Source organism: Heterodontus francisci, chromosome 11, assembly GCF_036365525.1.
Source record: "Heterodontus francisci isolate sHetFra1 chromosome 11, sHetFra1.hap1, whole genome shotgun sequence".
In the NCBI taxonomy this organism is placed as follows: Eukaryota; Metazoa; Chordata; class Chondrichthyes; order Heterodontiformes; family Heterodontidae; genus Heterodontus; species Heterodontus francisci.
In genome coordinates this window covers 55486547-55512929 of record NC_090381.1, presented here as the reverse complement: position 1 = coordinate 55512929, position 26383 = coordinate 55486547, and the positions used below count along the sequence as shown (strand labels likewise).

Sequence of the window (26383 nt, the reverse complement as noted above, 5' to 3'; positions counted from 1 at the left end):
CACTTTATTCTGTGCATGCGAGCAGCCTTTCGATACTTTATCCAAATGGTCATTCTTTAATATAGGAGCCTAAGTAGTGTCAGCAGTTTACTCAGCTGTAGAGGGTATCAGGTTAAATCCTTTTTTTTTTTACCTTTCATCCCCCAATGCATAGTTCCTAGCAGGAACTGTGATAGTGCTCAGGCATTCATGGCTGATGCTTCCCCATCCCTAGCTAAGGGACACAGAAAGCCTGATGTAACACCCCAAATGCCAGCCAGCTAGGATCACTAATTGAGCACAGACACAAAATCAAACCTCTAACCTTCCTTGCTTCCATAGCATAGAACCACAGTGTACAGGCATCCAAACCCCGCAGCACCTTGGTAACACTGGGCCCGTTCAATATTGTGTAGCTTGGACGTTAACCTAGTCAGCAGGAAGGTAGATCTTGCTCCTCCTGAGCACGCAAACATAATTTTAAATTTACCTTTTTGGGGCCTCTTCTGCTGTAATGCCAAATTTGTCGTACATGGCAATGAACCCTGAGAGTTGTCCATCAAAATTGCAGTCGGGGTCCTATGTATGTCATAGGAACTCAGCCTGGATTTTTCCAAGGTGGCAGGGGTCCTGCCGTCGGGGCCAGAAGTGGGGCTGGGAGCGGGGTGGGGGGTGGGGGGACATCCCCACTTCAGCCGGTGGCCACTGCTAACGGCACCTAATTAAGTGGCTGCTGCCAGACCTATTGGCCAATTTAGGACAGTAGCTCGCCTCCAAGAGCTGCCGGCCCAATTAGAGCGGCAGCAGCCTCATCAGCGCCACTGGGAGTGGTGGCCACTGCTGGGGCTGCACCTGGAGGAATAGAACGCAGCGATGGATGTGCGCCCTCACAACCAGGTGATTGGGTGTTAGGAGCACTGGGGCCAGTCAGATAGCCCCTTTGAGGGGAGGGGGGGCCATTGCTGAGGGCAGGCGGCACCGATGCTGCGGTGGCAGGTAGTGCTGCCAGTGGCCCCTTCCTGGACCAAAGAGTGCCAGCGGAGGTAGGACGAGGCCCTCAATTAGCCTCTTAAGTGGCTCCAGGTGAGCAGACCATCTGTCATTGGAAAGGCATCAGGCACACCACCTATGACATTTTGCCAGCCTTTCGGTCACCGACCCCGTCCAGAAAGGGCCCAGAAAATACTGGCCCTCAATTTGCATATCAAGACTACTACCTCAAACAGGCAACTGCTCTGGACACCCTGCAGAAGGCCCATTGGGGGTGGTAAAGGTCAGTGCACTGACCTAAGCAGGCAGTGAGCCATCTTCTGTCTGTTGCCACACCTTTTATGTCAGGCAGCTCAATTTAAAATCACTGCCCCTCCCCCCTAAATAATTATCTCTGTTTTTCACTAGATTGTGAAATCAATGCTGTGAAATTGAACAGGTTCTACAAAGAGCGCGTGATATGCTCCTCCAGTTACAAAGAAGAATGTCTACCACTGAGTACTTAATTACTATTAGTTGGTGGCTTTTAAGTGCAGTTCATTCTTTTTTAGTTACATTAAATGTGTATGTTGAACTGACTAATTATGTTCCGTGAAATAATACACTGGGAAGACGACAAATGAACAAATGTATTTTGATTTGTTTACATTCTACTCTATGTAAATAACTTAAAAATACTGCAACCCTTTTATGCCCTTCTGTACTTCACCCAAATGAAATCTGGTAATAAATAATGGAGAGTAGCACACAATCTGTCACTACTATCTTGTATCAGCAGTACTCCATTTTTGGAGTTCTGTCCATTCTAAAATGGGGCACTCATAATTTCAAACTGTTAGTATGCAGACAGAATAATAGACCCCCATCTGACAGAGACGCCAGCATAATGAGTTTTATATCCCTGATAATTATGTTTTTTTGGTTTGTTTATTTGACCAAAATGTCAGGGTTAACCATATTTCTTGGATGTAGCTAATAGATCTGCAGTAAAACTAGATTTTTTTTAATGGAGATAGGATCAGTAGTTACCGCGAAAATTAGTTAACTGACAGAATAACTCCAGTAATCAGTACCCAGTTCTTACAGCTGTTGAAAGCTTAATGTAGCTGGTTTTCTAAGAGTAGCTTTGTGCATTCACTCCTTCACAGTGTTGCAAAAGAATTATTTAAAAAATGTTTGCTGTGAAATATTTTGCTGTAAATCTGCCACATTTAGGTACTGTAATATTTTATACTACTGAAGTAACTACTGTACAGAAGATTTTAAAGGGAACTTGGTTTAAATTCTGAAGTAAAGTAAGGTGCCTGTTACTCAAATCAAATTAAATTAAATTACAACCTCATTGGCCCTATTTATCTAGATGTTCAGAACTGTGAATTTAATTTTTAACATTTGAGAAATGCCTAACAGTAATAGCCAACGTGAGACCATGCAGCCATCTTTAATGTCCGGTATTCCTGATCTTGGGCACAGATAGAGTGTACTGGACTGCTGATTTCACACATACTCTCAGTCCCACTCCATGTTCCAGACAGAAATGGGGAAGGCAATTGAAGCTCCCAACTAAACCAGACTGCAGCTTCATTATTATATGCAAAAGGCGACAGGGATGAATGCTGCTCCATTTTGCGGCTGGTGTATGCCAAGCTCCCACGATGCCCAGGAAACCTGATGAAAAGGCCTTAGGCAGACCTTCAGGCAGGAGGCCCTTTAAATAGTCCACAGATGTTAAAGGTAAATGGTTTGAGATCTATTTTGGCTCCTTGGTGGTAGTTTTTGCGTAGTTTCCAGCCACTTAGGCTTTTGAGATACTTTGTGCCAGTAGTTGATAGCTATTTTTTGCTACTCCTTGTTGGGACTGATGGGTTTACAATTGGAATCTTCCAAGCAGATGTTTGGAGGAAGAGGGAGATCTGGTGAAAGATACCAAACAAGTCAGGCTGCCCAAGACATGTTCCATGCCCTTTTGCTGGCATCGTCACCCTTGCATTGGCAGAGAATGGTGAAATTAGCAGTTTTTAGCAGTCATTCTGGTGAATACTCCTCAGAGGAGGTAGCACAACTTGACCCCATTGGGATCATTACAAGCTATGAATGCCTGATTGTTATGCTAGAAGATTCTGCAGAAGCACTCTATACATCATATTGTGCTTTACATGGTATATGAAAGAAGGCACAACAGGCTGATCAAAATCCAGCATTATGTGTTTAGTGACACCCTGACATACCTACCTGGAACGGACATGGGGACTTGTTTTCTCAGATTCTGATTCAGCAGAAAGGAAAATTCAGAGCTTTTCCATCAGACAGCTGTAGCGACCTTGCAGCAGAGATTGGCATATGCAGGAACAGTAATGGTCACGAATGGCTTGAAACTTGGCTGCTCCATCTTGCAGACATACTGCAAAACCATCCTGTGGAATGGTGCTGTCGAGTGGTACAAAGCATCCTTATGCAACATCTGTTTCAACTATTTAAAACTGACTTGAGATCTACAGACAAAACTGTCTTTTTCACAGTTTATCTATGTAAAGATTTGAAAATACCATGTCATTTTGATGTTAATGGCAATTTGTATAACTGGATATTTGGTATCCAGTTGCAGAAACTGAAAACTGCTTAAACTTTGAGCAGGTGAGAGTTACCTTCGAACCAAATGAGTAAGATTTGAAGGAATGTTGTAACATTGGTAAAGTAAATTTAGAGACACTACTGTGCTTATACACAGAGAATGCTACAGCAGCAGGACTGATTACGTTTGTCATTACAGATTTATTTTTCTTAATTTTAATTTTTAAAAATAACATCAAAATTCCATTGCAATTTTTTTACTGCAACAGACACAATTGGTAAAGATTTCCTCTGTGTAGCAAAATGGATGTAGCAAAATGATTAACTGTTCTTTCTAAATATGTGTAAGACTTTGTTCCACTGTTTGCTGCAGCAGGAACTTGATATGGCAGTGCTACGGTGCAGTTATGAGGACAGGCTGTTATGTTATGTGGACATTTTAAATCTACAATAAAGGTCATGCATAAGAAATTGAGTACTGTGTGGATGTAGTGCTGTAAAGGAAAACTGTAGATCCATTGCATGGTTTATTGTCAGCTTCCCCGATAAGGATAACTCAACAAGCTTATCTACTGCAACAAAAACAAGAAATGCTGGATTCACTCAGCAGGTCTGGCAGCATCTGTGGAAAGAGAAGCAGAGTTAACGTTTCGGGTCAGTGACCCTTCTTCGGAACTCCGGAGTTCCGAAGAAGGGTCACTGACCCGAAACGTTAACTCTGCTTCTCTTTCCACAGATGCTGCCAGACCTGCTGAGTGAATCCAGCATTTCTTGTTTTTGTTTCAGATTTCCAGCATCCGCAGTATTTTGCTTTTAAGCTTATCTACTGAGTGGATGAGCCATACAGACCAGGAAGCCCCCATGTGTGGTGCTACCAGGTGGTGCTGAGTTAGCTGATGGAAGCTTGGCAGCTTGTAGGGTGATAAGGATGCCACAGTTGATGCCAGTATGCCTAGGAAGGAAAACTTTGCTAGGGTTCGTACTCTTGAATGCTATCCAGTGACCCATGATGGAACAGGCGTTTTGTGGGTATTACTTGAGAACAATTGTGCTGTTCCGCGTGTTGGAAAAGCCTGCTGGCACTTACTGTCAAAGCACATCCTTGAGCAAGGTACCAGAGGGAGTGCAGTGTCCTTGGGACTATAGTCTAAAGGCCGGCTCAGGTCTGCAAATGAAACCCGACCCGAGCCCGACAGAACCACATTTGACCCCGAGCCCGACCCGACCATCAGACCTTCCTTTTTTCACTTTGTTCCTTATCTGCACAAGCTTAAAATAACTGGAACAAAACCACCTTTCAAGTCCAAAAAGTAAATTAACATTGCAGCCACTTACCTGAGGTTGTGATAGAGCATGTCCCCCCTGACCCGACCCAAGCCCGAATGCTGGACCTGGAAGTGCGACCCGACCCGAAACTGACGGGACCTGAAGACATGTGTTGGGTTCTGTCAGGTTCGGGTCAGGTAGCCGGCCTTTACTATAGTCTGCTTCCCCCAATCAGGCACTCCTGGATGGAAAATGAGAAGCTGAAGGCCAGTTATTTCCCAGTCAGTGCTTTCAGTGAATGTTGTGCCTTACCAGAACTATCTGATAGGGGATTAAGGCTGCTTCCCCGAGGAGAAGTCAACACTATAAGGAGAATTGTGGGTGGGGAACAATATTGGTGAGATATAAAAACATTTTTAAAAAGTACTTTATTATCATGTTTCAATTTCAATGATAAAGTTCAGACTTGCATGGCTGCCAATTAGCCAGTCAGAAAATATATATAGGACATAGACAGATGGAATGAACCTGCATGATCATTATAAAGACCTGTATGGATAAGGTCATAACTACATAAACGTACAACCCAATATAACTCTATTAAAAAGCTAATGTAACTTAAAACTACAACCCAACACATTTTCATTATATTTGTGCTAAACCTATTGATATTTTTCTTTCCGCAAACAGGAGCAAACAATGTGGTCATGCCTTGCTGCCATGGCAATTGCTCACAAAGACCTCATGACGGCAGAGGTGGCTTATGCAGCAATTGGCGAGGTATGTGAATATAATTTGTCTTTTCTAAATCATAAAAGCAAAATACTACGAATGATGGGAATCTGCAATAAAAACAGAAAATGCTGGAAATACTCAGCAGGTCTGGCAGGATCTGTGGAGAGATTTGAAACTTTGGGCTGAATTTTATGAGCCCTCCGACGTCGGGGGTCGTGGCGGAGGGGCCGGGAAAATTCTTCCTGGAAAGGTCCGCCACGACCCCCAACGCCGTAAAAGGTCCCGCCACATTTTACCGGCAGTGGCAAGACCTCAGTGCGGCCCCCCCCCCCGCCACTCGGCGGCAAGACCTTCATTTCAAAATTAAAATTAAGTTAAACATGTGCAAATTAACTTACCTTGTCCTGGCGGCTGTCCCACGCTGATATTCCGGCCACCAGCCAGAACTTGTGCACCTTCGGAGTTCCGAGTTCTGAGGTGTGACACTGGTGCAGGGGGGGGAGGAGCGAAATTATCCGGGGGCAGGGGGGTGGAGCGGGGAAATCACTATATTGGCTGAGGGGATGCTGGGAAGGGGTTGAAGGGCAAAGTTAGAAAAGTTCGGGGGGCAAAGTTGGTGGTGGGAAGAAAAGTTTTTTATGTGTCTTAAATACATTTAATGGTCATTGGGGGCAGGAGAGGGGTTTCGATCGGTTGCCGGTAAGGGCTTGCAGCCCTTTAAAAATGGCGCCGGCACCTGTGTGGTGGCACGGGACGCTGTTGCTGGGGACAGAGCGGCCGCTCCCTCTATGTCATCGGGGACGGCCACTCCGCCCCCTCCATTTAAATGAGCTCCCGTGCGAAATATCGCGGGGGCTGAACGACAGCGCATCCGCGCAAGCGGACTGCCATGATCAGAATGCGCCGCCGCAATTTGCGGCGCACTCATAAAATTCAGCCCGTTAACTCTGTTTCTCTCGCCACAAATACTGCCAGACCTGTTGAGTATTTTCAGCACTTTTTATTTTTTAAATCATACATTTGTAATTAATCTCTCCAATATATTATACTTTTGGGAGTGATTTTACACTATGTTTGTTGAACCACTCCCAAAGCCTCAAGTAGCTGTCTGATGCCATTCCAAAATGATAAGTTTGGTTACCAGGGAGCTTTTGCCACAGTTAATAACAGCTGTTGTGGAACTGCCAGCCAACATCTCCATATGTGGTAATCGTTTCCATATATCCTCAAAAACTTCTCTCCACAAAAATAAAACTCAAAAATCCTATTATAATATGAGGGACATATACCAGAATACTAGTAATCAACAAATGGGATTTGTATGATTGCTGCAGCATTCTTTCCTAGGACTCCATTGACCCTGCAACTGTGCAGTCACCCAATTTAATTAGTCCAACAAAGAAGATCCCCATATACTCATGGAACTCTCGTGCCAAGTATATGTAACCTATAAGAAAAATTAATTGGCAATTAAGATACACATTTGTATTCTGTGTTCTTGACCTTGGTGTAGTGCAGGAATACAATGATCTTATCTGGTATGCTAAGATGCAAAACCACACTCATTCAGCAGGGCATGACCCCTACTGCCACCCTCTTCCCCCTCCATCATTTCCTTGCCTGCTTCCCACAGTTACCCATTGGGCAGTAAAAAGGACTTATCTGCGCCTTCTTTCTGTTTTTCCTCTCACACTGAAAAGCTTCTCCTCCTCTCTGAAAAGCTTCTCCTCCTAACATCTTCTAGCTACTGCAAAATCTAGATATTCCTTGTCGTTATCATGCATACTATTATGGGTCAGCAGACTGATGCATGGTGAAGGCTGAAAGCCCTTTTGCAAGTATCAGCTGTAATCTCTTCTACTCTTAATAGGAGAATATTACCTAAAGCAAGAGGGATAAAAACCCTAAGCTCCATGCCTTCTCAAGAGGCAGTTATAGAAATCATCAACAACACTGAGGAAGTTGAAAGCGGGTTCCTAGATCAGGAACAACTTTTCCATTTTCCTTTTTCATACCTCACTCCTTCACTCGCTGCCTGAGTCACTGCACCCCCATAGGGCGAATGAACATATAAACCTCATATGACCTAATGCTGAATGTGATCTGACATACTCTTGTTTCTCTTCTCTTTCCCTGGCTTGGATTTGCAGTGCAGGGGCAGAGAATTGGAAAGCCCTGGTGAAGATGCACCAGCATTCAATTTTAGCCTGCCAAGCTAATAGGCAGATTAGACAGTGATTTTGAGGGGAGTGCACTAGGAGATGCACAGAGCCTAATTGAACAGGAGCGGGTAGTGGTGACGAAGGAAGAAATACAACAGAAATGTAGACCTCGCACTCAGATTTTAAAAGGTGTTTTCTGAGAATGAGGGATTGCTGGGGGTATTGTAGTGCCTGCCAAGGAGCTTTCACCACAACAGCTAGCCTGATTTCCACACAGTTTCAGTCTCATTTTGCCCAAAGTCCAGTGTAAGGGGCACAAAGCTCAGCATTGGTCTGTCCATCCAGTCAAGTGTTTATTTTCCAACAATAAACTTTATTCATAAATGTAACAATTGCACAAAAACACGTTCCCCCAAACATTCGACACTTGAAGGTCATAATCATAGTCCAGAGGGAATTTGAATGCATTGTTCCAGGTAGTGTTGAGACTGAATATTAATTCCTTTCCAAATGTTGCATTTTAACAGATACTAAATTAATATGAGGTTGACTCTAATATATTCATTTGTATCTATTTGGATGGTGCTACATATATTGGAGATACACTGTTTCCAGAGGTAGTTATTCACATTTGGTGCCTTTGTAAACATTCAAACCAAAAGGATGTCACATTTCAATTCAAGCTCCCAGGGCACAAATAACATAGCAGTAGTGGCCTCAGATTGTGGTTGTTCCTCATTTTGCCTTTGTGACAGCTGCACCAAACATCAGTGCGTCCATCAGCATGTAATCCCGTGGATATGTCAGTCTGCAAAACTAGGACAGGCTCTTGCCCTGGAAAACCAGCATGCCTTAGGCACACCAAAGGGCCTGAGTGGATGGCCTTCGAGCAATACCTGTTTTTTTCCTCAATATGTGTTCTCAGAAATGATCTGTAGAGCTTAGTGTCCTATGTTGTGGAGCTGCTCAGGACGAACCTGAACAAAAACCACTGCATCACTCTCTTGACTTGTTTTCTACATTACAGAGGAGGCGGTCTAAACACATTACTTCAATATTGCTTCACACTCAGTTTATTAACCTTAAAGTTTGGCAGGCATTATTCCAGGTTCTCTTCAGACCCCATAGCTTCACAGTCATAGCGAGGGTGCACATCTCTGGTCCACTGCCCAGAAAAATGAAAACAAATTCCTGTATGTTCCTCCGGGCTGCAAACCTTTTGAAATGAAGAATTGTTTTCTGTCGTCTATCCCCACTGCTATGGGCTTCTCTTTAGCCTTTCTATCTGGGTAGAAATAAAATGATTACAAAGAAATTCAATCGAAAGAAAATAATTGCCTAAATTTACAATGCTTCATTAGCAGCAGTGTAACAAGAGAACTTACATTTATATAGTACCTCTCATAAACTCAGGATATCCAAAAGCACTTCACAGCCAATAGAGTAGCAAAATTGATAGATTAATTGAATGGGCAAAACTGTAGCAGATGGATTTCAGTGTAGGAAAATGTGATATCATACACTTTGGACCTAAAAATAGAACTGTAGTTTCGAAATGGGGAAGATTAGAAGCAGTGGTGGTCCAAAGAGACTTGGGGGTCCATGTACATAGATCATTAAATGTCATAAACAGGTACAGAAAATAATCAAAACGGCTATTGGAATGCCGGCTTTTATATCTAAAGGACGAGAATACAAGGGGGTAGAAGTCACGCTTCAGCTGCACAAAATTAGACCACAGCTAGAGTACTGTGAGCAGTTCTGGGCACTACACCTTAGGAAGGATATATTGGCCTTGGAGGGAGTGCAGCACAGGTTTACCAGAGTAATACCTGGACTCCAAGGTTTAAATTATGAGATTACCCAAGCCAGGGTTGTTTTCCCTGGAATTTAGAAAGTTAAGGGATGATTTTATCGGAGGTTTCAAGACACTAAGAAGATAGGGTAGATACAGAGCAACTATTTCTGCTGGTTGGGGAGTCTAGGATTAGGAGGCATAGTCTAAAAATTAGAGCTAGACCTTTCAGAAGTGAAATTAGGAAACACATCTAGACATAACTGGTGATGGAAGTTTGGAACACTCTTCCGCAAATAGTAATTGATGCTAGATCAATTGTAAATTTTAAATCTGGGATTGATAGATTTTTGTTATCCAAAGGTGTTAAGGGATACGAGGCAAAGGCAGCTATGTGGAGTTAGGTCGCAGCTCAGCCATGATTTCATTGAATGGTGGAACAGGCTCGAGGGGCTAAATGGCCTACTCCTGTTCCTGTGTTCCTATGAGTATTTTGTAATAATAAACTTTGATAAAATGTATGCAACTCAAAAATGCAGTGTTCAAAATGTTCCATTAAACAGACAAATTGTAATTGTGCTCATATGGAAAAAAAAATTGTTTTTCTCAATTCCCAGATTGATAAAGTACAGTATATCAACTTAATCAAGGATTTACCCTCAAAGGATTCACGAATGGCACACTTGCAACTATTTACTGGAAATGTACAGGATGCTGAGGGAACTTTACTCCAGGCGGGCCTTATTTATCAAGCCATCCAAGTAAATATTAATCTCTACAACTGGGACAGGTGAGGAAATTGAACACATTCAGCACTAGGTTAAAATGAATGCTTACTACAGAGGTACAATTGCACAGTAGAGGTCAGTGTTGTTAAATGATGGTAGTTAGGCTATCACTGTTCTAAATTAGATTTTTCTTTACTTATTGACCAAAATCACACAGTACTGAAGTCAGAATAAAATATTTGGCCAGTGATATCTGTTCAATTTCAGCCAGTCTTATTTGTTTGCTATACTGTTCCTATATAAGTATTAGTTTTTTGTTTGGACATAGAGGAGGGAATTGACAAGTTATGATAGATCGTGACTAGATGTATCGTAATCTAGTTTCCCATCTTCATTTATTCATTATTGGTTTAAACATTTAATGAAATGTAACTCACTCTTTCAAGGTGGCCTCCCCATATAATACACCATCCCTGAGTCAGAGGACAGATTGGTGGACTGTCCACTGACTTCCTTCGTTGCTGCTCTAAGATTGGCTCTCAGGAGGTGCACTAGTGGAGCCCAAGTATTTGTCCCTTAATTTTTCCTGTCTCCTCTGAGGAAGCATTTGGCTTTAGCTCAGTGCTTTCTCTTGTGGCATGACTGAATCATGCGGAGAATTTCAGGGGTGAACCTGTGTCCTTTCTTTTCAGAATGCAATATGTTTTATCATGGCACTACCATCTCATCTGAGATTTGATTATTTTTTTGATTAGAGATACAGCACTGAAACAGGCCCTTCGGCCCACCGAGTCTGTGCCGAACATCAACCACCCATTTATACTAATCCTACACTAATCCCATATTCCTACCAAACATCCCCACCTGTTCCTATATTTCCCTACCACCTACCTATACTAGTGACAATTTATAATGGCCAATTTACCTATCAACCTGCAAGTCTTTTGGCTTGTGGGAGGAAACCGGAGCACCCAGAGAAAACCCACGCAGACACAGGGAGAACTTGCAAACTCCACACAGACAGTACCAGGAATCGAACCCGGGTCCCTGGAGCTGTGAGGCTGCGGTGCTAACCACTGCGCCACTGTGCCGCCCTATTTACCGGCCATTATTATCAGTTATATGTGTGTTGTAAATGCTAATAGCAGGATTTAGCTCAGCTTTTATGAAGATTTCTTCCAGATTTATTGTTTTAGTCAATATAATATGTTTTACACCTACCTTGACAGTTCAGCCTTTCCTTAAATGGCTATGTTAATTTTGTATATTATTGGTAGGATTAAACTGATCAGGTTTCTCTTTTTTAATAATCTACATCCTCATCTAACACTTAAATAAATTGCAAAATAGATGAAAAGAAATGCCTTTTTTATATTTTGTCATATAACTTCATAATTTCATCATAACTTAAAAAGTAGGAGCTCAAGAGCAGTAATCTCAGGATTACTCCCAGTGTCACATGCTAATGAGCATAGGAATAGGAGGATTGATCTAAAAGCAAAATACTGCGGATGCTGGAAATCTGAAATAAAAACAAGAAATGCTGGAACCACTCAGCAGGTCTGGCAGCATCTGTGGAAAGAGAAGCAGAGTTAACGTTTCGGGTCAGTGACCCTTCATCGGAACTGACAAATATTAGAAAAGTCACAGGTTATAAGCAAGTGAGGTGGGGGTGGGGCAAGAGGTAACAAAGGAGATCTAGATTGGACCAGGCCGGATAGCTGACCAAAAGGTCACGGAGCAAAGGCAAACAATATGTTAATGGTGTGTTGAAAGACAAAGCATTAGTACAAATTAGGTGTTAATACACTGAATATTGAACAGCAGCAATTGCAAACCTGAAAAAAACAGTGAGTAAACAAACTGAACAAACTAAGATGAAATGAAATAAATGCAAAAAAAAAAGATTGTAAAAAATGTAAAAAAGAATGTAAAAAGAAAGAAAAAAAAAATCACTAAAAATGAAAGTAAAATGGGGGGTTGTCATGCTCTGAAATTATTGAACTCAATGTTCAGTCCGGCAGGCTGTAGTGTGCCTAATCGGTAGATGAGATGCTGTTCCTCGAGCTTGCGTTGATGTTCACTGGAACACTGCAGCAATCCCAGGACAGAGATGTGAGCATGAGAGCAGGGGGGAGTGTTGAAATGGCAAGCGACCGGAAGGATTGATCGATTGAACACATGGCTGGAGAATTGGTGTAGGAGGGAGGGCATCAGATTTCTGAGGCATTGGGACCAGTTCTGGGGCAGGTGGGACCTGTACAAGATAGACGGGCTACACCTTAACAAGACGGGAACTAATATCCTTGCAGGGAGATTTGCTCGTACTGTTGGGCAGGGTTTAAACAAGCTTCACAGGGGGATGGGAACATGAGGGGTAACTCAAATTGGAAGGAAGTAAAACTGGTAACAGGAGGTAGAAAAGTAGCAAAAGACATTAGAAGGCTGGTGAAACAAAGGCAAGCTTCAACTAGGTTTAAATGCAGAATAATGGCACTCTACCTGAAATGCACGCAGCATTCACAACAAGGTAGATGATTTACAGGCACAAATAGAGGTAAATGGGTATGATCTAATTGCCATAGTGCTATTAGCATTTAGCAGGAAACTTGGCTACAGGCTGACCAAGACTGGGAACTGAATATTCAAGGATATTCGACAGGTAGGAAGGACAGGCAAAAATGGAAAAGGAAGTGGTGTTGCAGTGATAATAAGGGATGGGAATAAAGGCCTGCTACCCAACCCGAAACTGACGGGACCCAACGACATGTGTCGGGTTCGGGTTGAGTCGTTCTGCCGGGTCTGGCTTTTGGGTCCGGGTCGGACATGCACAAGTCTTGCATTTTGCTCTGCTGGTAAGTGTTAAAAAGTAAAAAACCTACCTGAGCTGAGAGTCTGACATGTCAAGGAGGGAAACTCTGAGTCTGCGCAGTGAGCAAGTGAGCTTCTCTATGACATCATCACGCTAATGCTGCAGCTTCCTGCAGATTTGGAGTCACAAGATAGGTAAAGGGAACATTCCGGTGGTCGGGTCGGGCTTGGGTCGGAGTCGGGTTGGGCGCAGGAAGAAATGAAGGGACTCGGGCCGGGACGGGTTTGGGTCCGATGTGGTTTTGTCGGGTTCATGTCAGGTCTTTTTTCCCTGACCTGAGCAGGTCTTTAGATGGGATCAGTTTGGGTGGAGCAAAGAAACAGCAATGGGCAGCAAACATTGGTAGAAGTTGTTTATAGGCCACCCCCAAACAGTAGTGGTAGTGTGAGACATGGTTTTAATCAGGAGATAGAGAAGCATGTAGCATGGGTAATACAGTAATTATGGGTGGCTTCAATCTGCACAAAGACTGGGTAAACCTAGTGAGCACTAATGCTGTGGAGGACGTGTTTCTGGAGTGTGTTAGGGATGGTTTTCTAGAGCAGTCTGTTGGGGAACCGACTAAAGAACAGGCTATTTTAGATCTAGTATTATGTAATGAGACAGAGCTCATTAATAATCTTGTTGTAAAAGAACCTTTAGGGATGAGTGACCATAATATGATAGAATTTTTCATTATGTTTGAAAGTGAGGTAGTTCAGTCTGAAACCAGGGTGTTAAATTTGAACAAAGAAAATTATGAAGGTATGAGGGGCAAATTGGCTGAGGTGGATTGGAAAAATACATTAAAAGGTATGACGGTACATAGGCAATGGATAGTCTTTAAAGAAATATTACATATTTTACAGCAACTATACATTCCTTCAAGGCACAAAAACCCCAAAAGTAAAGGCAGTCAACCATGGATAACAAAGTAAGCTAAGGATTGTATAAGATTAAAAGAAAAGGCCGACAAAGTTGTCAGAAATAGCAGTAAACCTGAGGATTGGGAAGATTTTAGAATACAGCAAAGGAGGACCAAGAAACTGATAAAAAAAGGGAGAATAGAATATGAATATAAACTAGCAAAAAACATAAAAACGGACTGTAAAAGCTTCGATAGGTACGTAAAAAGGAAATGTTTGGCTAAGACAAATGTGGGTCCATTACAGGCAAAGTCAGGAGAATTTATAATGGAGAATAGAGAAATGGCAGAGAAGCTAAATGATAACTTTGTGTCTGTCTTCACTGAGGAAGATACAAGAAATGCCAAAGACTTGCAGGTTGATAGGTTAATTGGCCATTATAAATTGCCCCTAGTATAGGTAGGTGGTAGGGAAATATATAGGGACAGGTGGGGATGTGATAGGAATATGGGATTAGTGTAGGATTAGTATAAATGGGTGGTTGATGGTCGGCACAGACTCGGTGGGCCGAAGGGCCTGTTTCAGTGCTGTATCTCTAAACTAAACTAAACTAAATCTCCCAGAATTAAAGATCCAAGGGACTAGGGAGAATGAGGAATTGAAGGAAATTAGTATTAGTAAGAAGGTTGTATTGGAGAAATTAATGGGGCTGAAGGTTGATAAGTCCCCAGGACCTGATATTCTACATCCCAGAGTGTTGAAAGAGGTAGCTATGGAGATAGTGGATGCATTGGGGATCATCTTCCAAAATTCTATAGTTTCTGGGAAGGTTCCTGCAGATTGGAAGGTAGCAAATGTCACCCCACTATTTAAGAAGGGAGGGAGAGAGAAAGCAGGGAACTACAGGCCTGTTGACCTTCCATCAGTAGTAGGGAAAATGTTAGAATCTATTCTAAAGGATGTGATTAATGGAGACTTGGATAATAATCTGATTGGGCATAGTCAACATGGATTTATGAATGGGAAATCATGTTTGACGAACCTGTTGGAGTTTTATGAGGATGTTACAAACAGAATTGATAAAGGGGAGTCAGTGCAAGTAATACACTTAGATTTTCAGAAGGCTTTTGTTAAAGTCCTCCACAGGAGGTTGGTTAGCAAAATTAAAGCATATGGGATAAGAGGTAATATACTGGCATGGATTAAGGATTGGTTAACAGGCAGAAAGCAGAGAGTAGGAATAAACGGGTCATTCTCACGTTGGCAGGCTGTGACTAGTACTTGGGGCCCCAGCTGTTCACAATATGTATCAATGATTTGGATGTGGGGACCAAATGTAATATTTCCAAATTCACAGATGACACAAAACTAGGTGGGAATGTGTGTTGTGAAGAAGATGCAAAACTGCTTCAAGATGATTTGGACAGACTTAGTGAGTGGGCAAAAATGTGGCAGGTGGAATCTAATATGGAAAAATGTGAGGTTATCCATTTTGGTAGGAGGAACAGATGTGCAGAGTATTTTGCAAATGGTAAGAGATTAGAAAGTGTAGATGTACAAAGGGACCTGGGTGTCCTTGTCAATAAGTCATTGAAAGCTACCATGCAGGTGCAGCAAGCAATTAAGAAGGCTAATGGTATGTTAGCCTTTATCGCAAGAGGATTTGAGTATTGGAGTAGTGACGTCTTGCTTCAATTGTATAGAACCTTGGTTGGACCGCACCTGGAGTACTTTGTGCAGTTTTGGTCCCCTTACCTTAGGAAGGATATTATTGCCATAGAGGGAGTGCAACGAATGTTCACCAGACTTGTCCTATGGAGAGAGATTGGGGAAACTGGGCCTGTATTCTCTAGAGTTTTGAAGAATGAGAGGTGATCTCATTGAAACCTACAAAATATTTAAAGGGATAGACGAGTAGATGTAGGTAAGATGTTTCCCCTGGTTGGGGAGTCTAGAACCAGGGGTCAATATTTCAAAATAAGGGGGAAGCAACTTAGGACAGAGATGAGGAGAAATTTCTTTACTCAGAGAATTGTGAATCTTTGGAATTCTCTACCCCAGAGGGCTGTGGAAGCTCAGTCTTTGAGTATGTTTAAATTAGAGATTGACAGATTTCTAAATACCAATGACATGAAGGGATATGGGAATAGTGTGGGAAAAAAAGCATTGAAGTGGATGATCAGCCATGATCATATTGAATGGCGGAGCAAGCTCGATGGGCTGAATGGCCTACTCCTGTTCCTATGTTCCTATGATGTATTTTTTGTACAAATTGATTCCATTCTACTCAAAAGATATATCTTTGTGATTGATCAGATCTCCTGGAAACTTTGATTAATAAGAGGTTCCTACAGCAACTATTTACCTCATCGCATCCCAAATCCCTCTATCCCCTTTAAGATCCTCATTAATACCTACCTCTCTGACCAAGCTTTTAGTCACCTGTCCTAAAATCTCCTTCTTTGGCTTGATGTCAGTTCTTGTCTGATTACAATCCAGTGAAGTACCTTGATGCGTTTTCCTACATTAAGCACCCGACATAAATGCAAGTTGTTATTTCTAACATATTTTGGTTGTTCAATCCCAGTTCAAGAAATACTTGCAGCAGAAGCCTCCTGTTTCCAGCTTCCCCATCACATACATCAGCATTTTGTGGGATATTTGCGTGTGTGTGTGTTTGTGCCTGCGTGCATGCATGTTGGTGGGAGAGGGGTGGTGGTAGTGGGCAGGGGAGTGGGGTGATGATGCCAGCCTCCATGCTTCCTGTCAGTTTGGGGAGACTTGTCCTCTTGCCTGTGATCAACCAGCTTCACAAATGCTGAAACTCAAAAGCTAAAGAAAAGTTAAGCAGAATTTTCATCCCTACCAGCACATTCTTCACTTGATGCAAACAAAAACTTTCAGTAACAGAAAGTGCCCTTAGGCTTGGTGCTTTTAATCTTTAATTTAAAGAAACATTTTTATTTCATAGTAATATCAGTCATCTCAAATGGTCATTTCACACAGAAGCATTTCATGACATGCTACTTCTTGTATATAAAATGAAGGTTAAACTTACATAAACTAATACCTTAATTGTTGAGAAATCTGATTAATGTGATACTCATGGGAGCTCTTCACATGAAGACGTCAGTGTTTCCTAATTAGTCAGTTTAAATAATTTTGTTGCAACATCCTATTTAACTGACAAAATCTCTGGCTGCAAATCAGCATCCTCAGCAAGTAATTTTGCAGATTGATGTAATTAATTAAAAACTTAACATGTTAAAAAGAATTTAGCTCAGTCATCATGAGCTGTTTGTATTTTCATCTGTTCACTACCAAAGAAGATTAATTTAGTATTAAAACTTAAAATTCAGATGTTTGAAGTTGTGAATTATGATTTATTTATTTATTTAGCGGTACAGCACTGAAACAGGCCCTTCGGCCCACCAAGTCTGTGCCGACCAACAACTATCCATTTTATACGAATCCTACATTAACCCCATATTCCCTACTACATCCCCACCATTCTCCTACCACCTACCTACACTGAGGGGCAATTTACAATTGCCAATTTACCTATCAACCTGCAAGTCTTTGGCTGTGGGAGGAAACCGGAGCACCCGGCAGAAACCCACGCAGTCACAGGGAGAACTTGCAAACTCCGCACAGACAGAACCCAGAACTGAACCCGGGTCGCTGGAGCTGCGAGGCTGCTCATTTATTTTGCTTTAATTCATATCCATAAGAAATTTAGAAAATATTTTATGTTTTGCCACAATTAAATATGTTATAAATATAGACTCATTTTAGTCACTGGAAAAGAAAATTAAGGGAGTCGGTAGAAAAAAATAATTCCTAAGGATATCCTGCTAGTGCTTCGTATTGATTAGTATAATATGCCACATATCTGTTTTAGGCCATCTTATTTAAGATTTTCATTGATTTTCAAACACAGAGCTCTGGAGCTGGCTGTAAAATACAAGACACACGTAGATACTGTGCTAGCTTACAGGAAGAAATATTTGGAGGATTTCCACAAAGAAGAATCCAACAAGAGATTTTTACAGTATGCAGAAGGAGTAAGTAACTAGAAAAAACAAAATGTTGTCATGTCTGTTGACACAGAATGAGAGCTAATCAGTTCAAATTGGAGCATGCAGACAGATTACTAGATCCCATCTGACAGGGATGCCAGGGTTACATAGGTGTCATGAACTGTTCTCAGATAATTTTGTAGAAAGATTTAATTTTACTACTTTATTCACAGTCCAGTAATTCATCATTTTTAATCCAATTTCCTGGTCATGTTGCTCATATTGAATTAGAAGTTATGCCATTGACAGTGGAGGAAGGGAGTGCACATCTGCAGCAAAATAATTCAGAAAGAGGTTATGGGTGCATTTACAGTGCAATCTTAACATTCGTGCAAAGGAAAATTCTGCTTCTTACCAGTGCTATAATTTGCAGTGTAAATCCAGAGTTGACAGTCTGATTTGACTATTGAGTGAAACAGTATGAGATTTCCAGAAGTCTGGCACACTTTTTAAATCTACCTAGTCTTAATTTATATGTTTTACGAGCAGGAACCTTCCACTCACATTCTCTATATATCTAAATGTTTTAACTGATGGCAAAGAATTCTGTACATTCATGCCTGTCCAGAGCTCTAGCTGGATATGACAACTATCCTTCCAGCTAGGCAGGAGGCAGGCTATGTAAACACAATGGCCCAGATTTTGCATGGAGAGTAACATTGAGGTTAATAGTGCACACTGTTAGTATGGAATAAATCAGACAGCATCTTCAGGAGTGCCCACATGTACAGGAGCAGAGAGCAGTCGGACCTGTTCAAGCGCGTCAGAGTTTTGAAAAAAAAAGCCAACAGTGACATCACAGGAAAGCTGCAAGGTGATTGGTTGGTGAGTCACTGCTGTTCGGGAATAGCTGTAAATAGCTGGGTAAGTATCTAAAGTAAGAAAGGTTTACAGTTTATTTTCATATATAGTAAGTAGTGTTTTTTAGGGAGTTCTGTAGTAACAAGGACCAGGGAAGAAGGGCCCTAGAGTAATTGATATTATTTGATATTAGATCTTCCAAAAGGTTTAATTTAAAGGGTTAAGTCATGCAGGAGAGCTCAAAGCCGATGGTGTGCTCCTAGTGCTCTATGTGGAAAGCCGGGAACAATTCCAGTGCCCGGGACCAGCATGTGCGCAAGAAGTGTCTCCAGCTGCAGCTCCTGGAAGCCCGGGTTTCGGAGCTGGAGCTGCAACTGGGGACACTGTGGAGCATCCACGAGGCGGAGAGCATCGTGGATAGCACGTATAGAGAGGTGGTCACATTGCAGGCTCAGACCCCACAGGCAGGAAGGGAATGGGTGACCACCAGGCAGAGCAAGAGGACTAGGCAGGCAGTGGCAGGAATCTCCTGTGGCTATTCCCCTGCGAAACAGATATACTGCTTTGGATACTGTTGGGGGGAATGGCCTCTCAGGGGAAAGCAGCAACAGCCCAATTCATTGCACCACAGTTGGCTCTGCTGCACAGGCCGCAAAATAGAGTCCAAGATGGTATGTTGCCTCCCTGGTGCTAGGGTCAAGGATGTCTCAGACTGGTTATAGGACATTCTGAAGGGGCAGGGTGAACAGCCAATGGTCGTGGTACACATTGGTACAAGCAACATAGGTAAAAAAAAAAGATGCGGTCCTAAAGCAGAATATAGGGAGTTAGGAAATAAGTTAAAAAGCAGGACCTCAAAGGAAGTGATCTCAGGATTACTACCAGTGGCATGTGCTAGTCAGAGTAGAAATAGCAGGATATATCGGATGAATACATGGCTGAAGAGATGGTGTGAAGGGGAGGGTTTTAGATTCCTGGGACATTGGCACCGATTCTGGGGGAGGTGGGACCAGTACAAACTGGATGGGTTACACCTGGGCAGGACCCGGACTGATGTCCTATGGGGAGTATTTGCTAGAGTGGTTGGGGAAGGTTTAAACTAAAATGGCAGGGGGATGGGAACCTTTGCAAGGAGTCAGAGGAGGGGGGATCAAAGACAAGAACAAAAGACAGGAAGGGGAATAAAAAAAGTGATAGGCAGATAAATCAAGGGCCAGAATCAAACAGGGTCACAGTGAAAAATAGTGGGAAGGGGCCAAGTAATGTTAAAAAGACAAGCCTTAAGGCTTTGTGCCTGAACACACAGAGCATTCGTAATAAAGAATTAATCGCACAAATAGACGTGAACGGGTATGATATAGTCGGTATTACGGAGACATGGCTGCAAGGTGACCAGGGATGGGAAATGAACATCCAGGGGTATTCAGTATTTAGGAAGGACGAACAAAAAGCAAAAGGCAGTGGAGTTGCATTGATGGTTAAAGAGGAAATTAATGCAATAGTGAGGAAAGATATTAGCTCTGACGATGTGGAATCTGTATGGGTAGAGCTGAGAAGCACTAAGGGGCAAAAAACATTAGTGGGGGTTGTATATCGACCCCCAAACTGTAGTGGTGATGTTGGGAATGGCATTAAACATGAAATTAGAGACACATGCAATAAAGGAACATCTGTAATTATGGGTGATTTTAACCTGCATATAGATTGGGCAAATCAAATTAGTCACAAAACCGTAGAGGAGGAATTCTTGGAGTGTATACGGGATGGTTTTCTGGACCAATACATTGAGGAACCAACTAGAGAACAGGCCATCCTAGACTGGGTATTGTGTAATAAGAGAGGAATAATTGACAATCTAGTTGTGCGAGACCGCTTGGTAATGAGCAACCATAATATGATAGAATTCTTCATCAAGATGGAGAGTGAGATAGTTGATTCTGAAACGAGAGTCCTGAATCTTAGTAAAGGAAACTACGAAGGTGTGAGGCGCGAGTTGGCTATGATGGATTGGGAAACGTTACTTAAAGGGATGGCGGTGGAAAGGCAATGGCAAACATCCAAAGAGCGCATGGATGAACTGCAACAAGTGTTTATTCCTGTCTGGTGCAAAAGTAAAATGGGAAAGGTAGCCAAACCATGGCTTACAAGGGAAATTAGAGATAGCATTAGATCCAAGGAAGAGGCATATAAATTTGCCAGAAAAAATGACAGACCTGAGAATTGGGAGCAGTTTAGAATTCAGCAAAGGAGGACCAAGGGATTGATTAAGAAGGGGATAATATAGTACGAGAGCAAGCTTGCGGGGAACATAAAAACTGACTGTAAAAGTTTCTATAGGTACGTGAAGAGAAAAAGATTAGTGAAGACAAATGTAGGTCCCTTACAGTCAGAAATAGGGGAATTTATTATGGGGAATAAAGAAATGGCTGACCAACTAAATGCATACTTTAGTTCTGTCTTCACAAAGGAGGACACAAATATCATACCAGAAATGTTGGGAACACAGGGTTTAGTGAGAGGGAGGAACTGAAGGAAATCAGTATTAGTAGTGAAATGGTGTTGGGGAAATTGATGGGATTGAAAACTAATAAATCCCCAGGGCCTGATGGTCTGCATCCCAGAGTACTTAAGGAAGTGGCCCTAGAAATAGTGGATGCATTGGTGGTCATCTTCCAAGATTCTATAGACTCTGGAACAGTTCCTATAGATTGGAGGGTAGCTAATGTAGCCCCACTATTTAAAAAGGGAGATAGTGAGAAAGCAGGGAATTATAGACCAGTCAGCCTGATGTCGGTAGTGGGGAAAATTCTAGAGTCCATTATCAAAGATTTTATAGCAGAGCACTTAGAGAACAGTGGTAGAATCGGACAGAGTCAGCATGGGGTTTATGAAAGGGAAATCGTGCTTGACAAATCTACTAGAATTCTTCGAGGATGTAACTAGTAAAGTTGATGAGGGGGAACCAGTAAATGTGGTTTATTTGGACTTCCAGAAGGCTTTCGACAAAGTCCCACATAAGAAATTAGCGTGTAAAATTAAAGCGCATGGGATTGGGGATAGTGTATTGTGATGGATAGAAAATTGTTTGGCAGACGGGAAACAAAGAGTAGGGATAAATGGGTCTTTTTCCGAATGGCAGGCAGTGACTAGTGGGGTACCACAGGGATTGGTGCTAGGACCCCAGCTATTCACAATATACATTAATGATTTAGATGAGGGAACTAAATGTAATATCTCCAAATTTGCAGATGACACAGAACTGGATGGGAGGGTGAGTTGTGTGGAGGATGCAGAGAGGCTTCAGGGTGATTTGGACAAGTTGAGTGAGTGGGCAAATGCATGGCAGATGCAGTATAATGCGGATAAATGTGAGGTTATCCACTTTGGTAGCAAAAACAGGAAGGCAGATTATTATCTGAACGGCTATAAACTGAGAGAGGGGAATATGCAACGAGACCTGGGGGTTCTCGTATACCAGTCGCTGAACTTAAGCATGCAGGTGCGGTAAAAAAGGCAAAGGGTATGTTGGCCTTCATAGCGAGAGGATTCGAGTACAGGAGCAGGGATGTCTTGCTGCAATTATACAGGGCGTTGGTGTGGCCACACCTGGAATATTGTGTGCAGTTTTGATTAGTTTAGATTAGAGATACAGCACTGAAACAGGCCCTTCGGCCCACCGAGTCAGTGCCGACCATCAACCACCCATTTATACTAATCCTACACTAATCCCATATTCCTACCACATCCCCACCTGTCCCTATATTTCCCTACCACCTACCTATACTAGTGACAATTTATAATGCCCAATTTACCTACCAACCTGCAAGTCTTTTGGCTTGTGGGAGGAAACTGGAGCACCCGGAGAAAACCCACGCAGACACAGGGAGAACTTGCAAACTCCACACAGGCAGTACCCAGAATCGAACCCAGGTCCCTTGAGCTGTGAGGCTGCAGTGCTAACCACTGTGCCGCCCCTTATCTGAGGAAGGATGTTCTTGATATAAAGGGAGTGCAGTGAAGGTTTACCAGACTGATTCCTGGGATGACGGGACTGACTTATGAGGAGGGATTGAGTCGGTTAGGATTATATTCACTGGAGTTCAGGAGAGTGAGGGAGGATCTCATAGAAACCTATAAAATTCTAACAGGACTTTGACAGGGAAGGATGTTCCCGACGGTGGGGGTGTCCAGAACCAGGGGTCATAGTCTCAGGATACGGGGTAAACCATTCAGGACTGAGATGAGGAGAAATTTCACCCAGAGAGTGGTGAACCTGTGGAATTTGCTACCACAGAAAGCAGTTGAGGCCAAAACATTGTATGTTTTCAAGAAGGAGTTAGATATAGCTGTTGGGTTTGAAGGGATCAAAGGATATGGGGCAAAAGCGGGAACAGGTTACTGAGTTGGATGATCAGCCATGATCATAATGAATGGTGGAGCAGGCTCGAAGAGCCGAATGGCCTACTCCTGTTCCTATTTTCTATGTTTCTATGAAATCCAGAAGTTGCGGTTCGTGTTACCCTGCTGCTCCAAAGGCTGCGCTATAACAGAAATTTGCTGATATACTTGGCATTGAAATCCATGTAAGGGGTGATGTTGCTGTGCTTACCTACTAGCTATCCATTGAAGATGCCAGAAAAAGTTAGAGTTGGTGCATTTAGGTGTAACTGAATTTTTAACACCATGATAAGTCTTAATTACTGCCAAACAACCTCTCTGGCACTGAAAATTTACTATTATAAGTATGGTGTCTCATTCCTTCAGAATTTAATTAGTGCCGAAGATTTAAAAAGAAAATTAAATGATTTATTTTATTTTTTTCTGTCTGCCTCTTCTATTTCTCGCTCTCAATCCCATTTCTTTCCCAATCTCTCTGACATGATTTAAATCTAAGTTATACTTGCTGCTTTGTACTTTTTGGTTTAGACTGTCAGGCAGAATATTTACTGACCAGACCCGCAGGGAACGTGTCAGTCAGTCTAGGGGAACCCTCAATTCAGATTCCCTCACGACTCTGGTGCCACGGATCAGTTCCCTACCCAGAGGCCCAGCCTGATTGACAGGGGGTGGTCAACTGGAGGGGTGGTTGACCAGTGGGGAGATCGGGGATGTATGTTTGATTTTGGGTTAAGGGGAGTGCAATCATGGTGTCTGCCAATCCAGGGGGAGGTCATGCCTTGACGGGCTGTGAGGGGTTGGTCGGCAGCCTTGGGGTAAGGGGAAGATATTGGGGCCTGGTGGTAGTGGGGAATTGGATAAGGGGGAGGGGTAATTGACAGTCTGATGGGTGGATCGGAGGCCTCGGGGGGTGGGGGGGGGGGGGAAGGTCATTGGTCGGGGGTGGTGTCCGATCACAGAGGTTCCTCAGGCAGGCACCTGGATCGAAGAGGTTGGTATGAAGGAACTTACAAAGAACAAAGAAAATTACAGCACAGGAACAGGCCCTTCGGCCCTCCAAGCCTACGCCGATCCAAATCCTCTATCTAAACCTGTCGCCTACTTTCTAAGGGTCTGTATCTCTTTACTTCCAGCCCATTCATGTATCTGTCTAGATACATCTTAAAAGACGCTATCGTGCCCGCGTCTACCACCTCCGCTGGTAATGCGTTCCATGCACCCACCACCCTCTGCGTAAAGAACTTTCCACACATATCCCCCCTAAACTTTTCCCCTTTCACTTTGAACTCGTGTCCCCTTGTAATTGAATCCCCCACTCTGGGAAAAAGCGTCCTGAATCTGCCAAGTTCTTGTGTTGAGGAAGCTGCCAGGCTATCCAATGCTCAGGAAACCCAGCCGGCAGCAGTTAAAGTCCAAAAGCTGAATGACATTAAGGCCCACAGCCTCATTATCATATGTGAAGTTGCAACCCATCTCCTTGGATCAGGTTGGTCATCCATATATACCGGCTTCTGTCAAAGCCAGAAATGGGCGGATTCGAGTCAGGTTTGGGTCAAGAAACAGACTTGAGACCTGAACCCCCACCCACCCAAACGATCCCCACCACTTTTTTTAACGTAAAATTCAGCCCTTAGTGCCTCAGTGAGGATTCTTTAGTCTGATTGGTTGAAAAATCACACTGTTACTTGCCCTGCTTACAAATGTCACAGATCCCTTGTCGAGTGCACTGCATGGATCAGACAGCCGATAAGAGCAAGTCTCCATTCAAAAGCCCACAAAAACTCTGTGGGCAGCTGTCAGCGTAGTGAATGGTGAGTGCTGTTCCTTCACCACTGACCGTAAATCCAGGCCAATAATCCCTGGCCCTATCCTGAACTACAGTAGGTACAATGAAAATGCACCCTAAGAGGTTTTCCCAGGGCTGTGAATAAATCTCTTTTTATTGGCTGAAACGAAATAATGTTTTCTTACTGGTTATATGGGAAAGTAGCTCTTTATTTCCCATCTGTTTAATGTGTGACACAGGGACCAGTAATGGGCCAGAACATTTTTGTGGGGCCAGGAGAAGTACTCCTACTCCTGCTGGCCCTACAATTTTGTTTTTAAAACTCTACCATTTTCAGAAAGGCTTGCAATGCGCCTGTATGCACTACTGGTTTGGCCACTCCCCACCAGGGACCAGCGTTAGTGGGAATTTTCATAGAATATTGAATTTAATTGAAATCCTTGACTAATGCTGTTTTCATCTAATACCTTATACAGGTAGAAGTTAACTGGGAGAAAATTCAAGCCAAAATTGAAATGGAGATTGCAAAAGAACGAGAGCGTGCAGCTACAGTTACTACTGTAGGTCAAACTGGATCCAGGAGTACACCCTTAAACCGGTAATGCAAGTGCTCAGGATTTGGTTAACTTTGGATGGACATTATATAGCAGACCATTTAATCTCCTCAAAGTTTTTTTTCCTTCCTTTTGTTTGTAGTTGAAGGAAACATGTGAAAGACCTTGGGATTAAATGTTGAAATGAAGTTCAGTAAGTTTATTTTTTATCACTGTACAACTATAAATACTTTTCAAGTAATATTCATATATTGTTATTGAAAATATATTTAGTGTACTTTTCAGAAAATTGTGGTTTTCACTTCTGTATTAAATTGAATGTAGAATTAATTTATTTTGAAATAAATGTAATCAACTTCTGAGGCTTGTGTTGCAGTTCCGACATCAAAAATCATCTTAATAAATGTTTTCATTGTATGTTATTGATAATAAATTAAAATTATATCATGTAATTTGGAGTTTTTATTTAATGTGCATGATATCATTGTTCAATACAGTGTATATTCATGATTATTTTAACAGACTGCTTAGTGCATTTCCAGATGCATGAGCAAGGGTTTAGTCAAACAATGGGTATAAGAAAAGTTGTAATGGATATTTACTTGTGTAGCAATGGGCAGTATTTGTTGAATAAATGAGGGAATTAAGTTATTTTATGCATTAACTTGAAACATAAGACATGGTTGCATCATAGTTATACTAAAGAGTGTGCAATTTGACATTTTATTTGCTTTTTAGATTGTTTATAATCTGCAGTGTCAGTTTTTTTAAATTACAGATTTTAAAGTACAAATTTCTATAAAATATCTTTAATTTGTACTG

At 42.3% G+C, this 26383-nt stretch overlaps 1 protein-coding gene across 2 annotated transcripts in view; it reads left to right on the top strand.

Moving 5' to 3' along the window:
- The window catches only part of ift80 (intraflagellar transport 80 homolog (Chlamydomonas)), a 302407-nt gene extending 276394 nt beyond the window's left edge, over window positions 1–26013 (top strand). For both annotated transcript variants that reach the window (XM_068042172.1, XM_068042173.1), the window contains 4 exons: window positions 5497–5586; window positions 10116–10288; window positions 17884–18007; window positions 25484–26013. In XM_068042172.1, the coding sequence (XP_067898273.1) occupies window positions 5497–5586; window positions 10116–10288; window positions 17884–18007; window positions 25484–25609 (513 nt within the window). In that variant the 3' untranslated portion in view covers window positions 25610–26013. The remainder of the gene's footprint in view (window positions 1–5496; window positions 5587–10115; window positions 10289–17883; window positions 18008–25483) is intronic.
- Window positions 26014–26383: the final 370 nt, after the last annotated feature.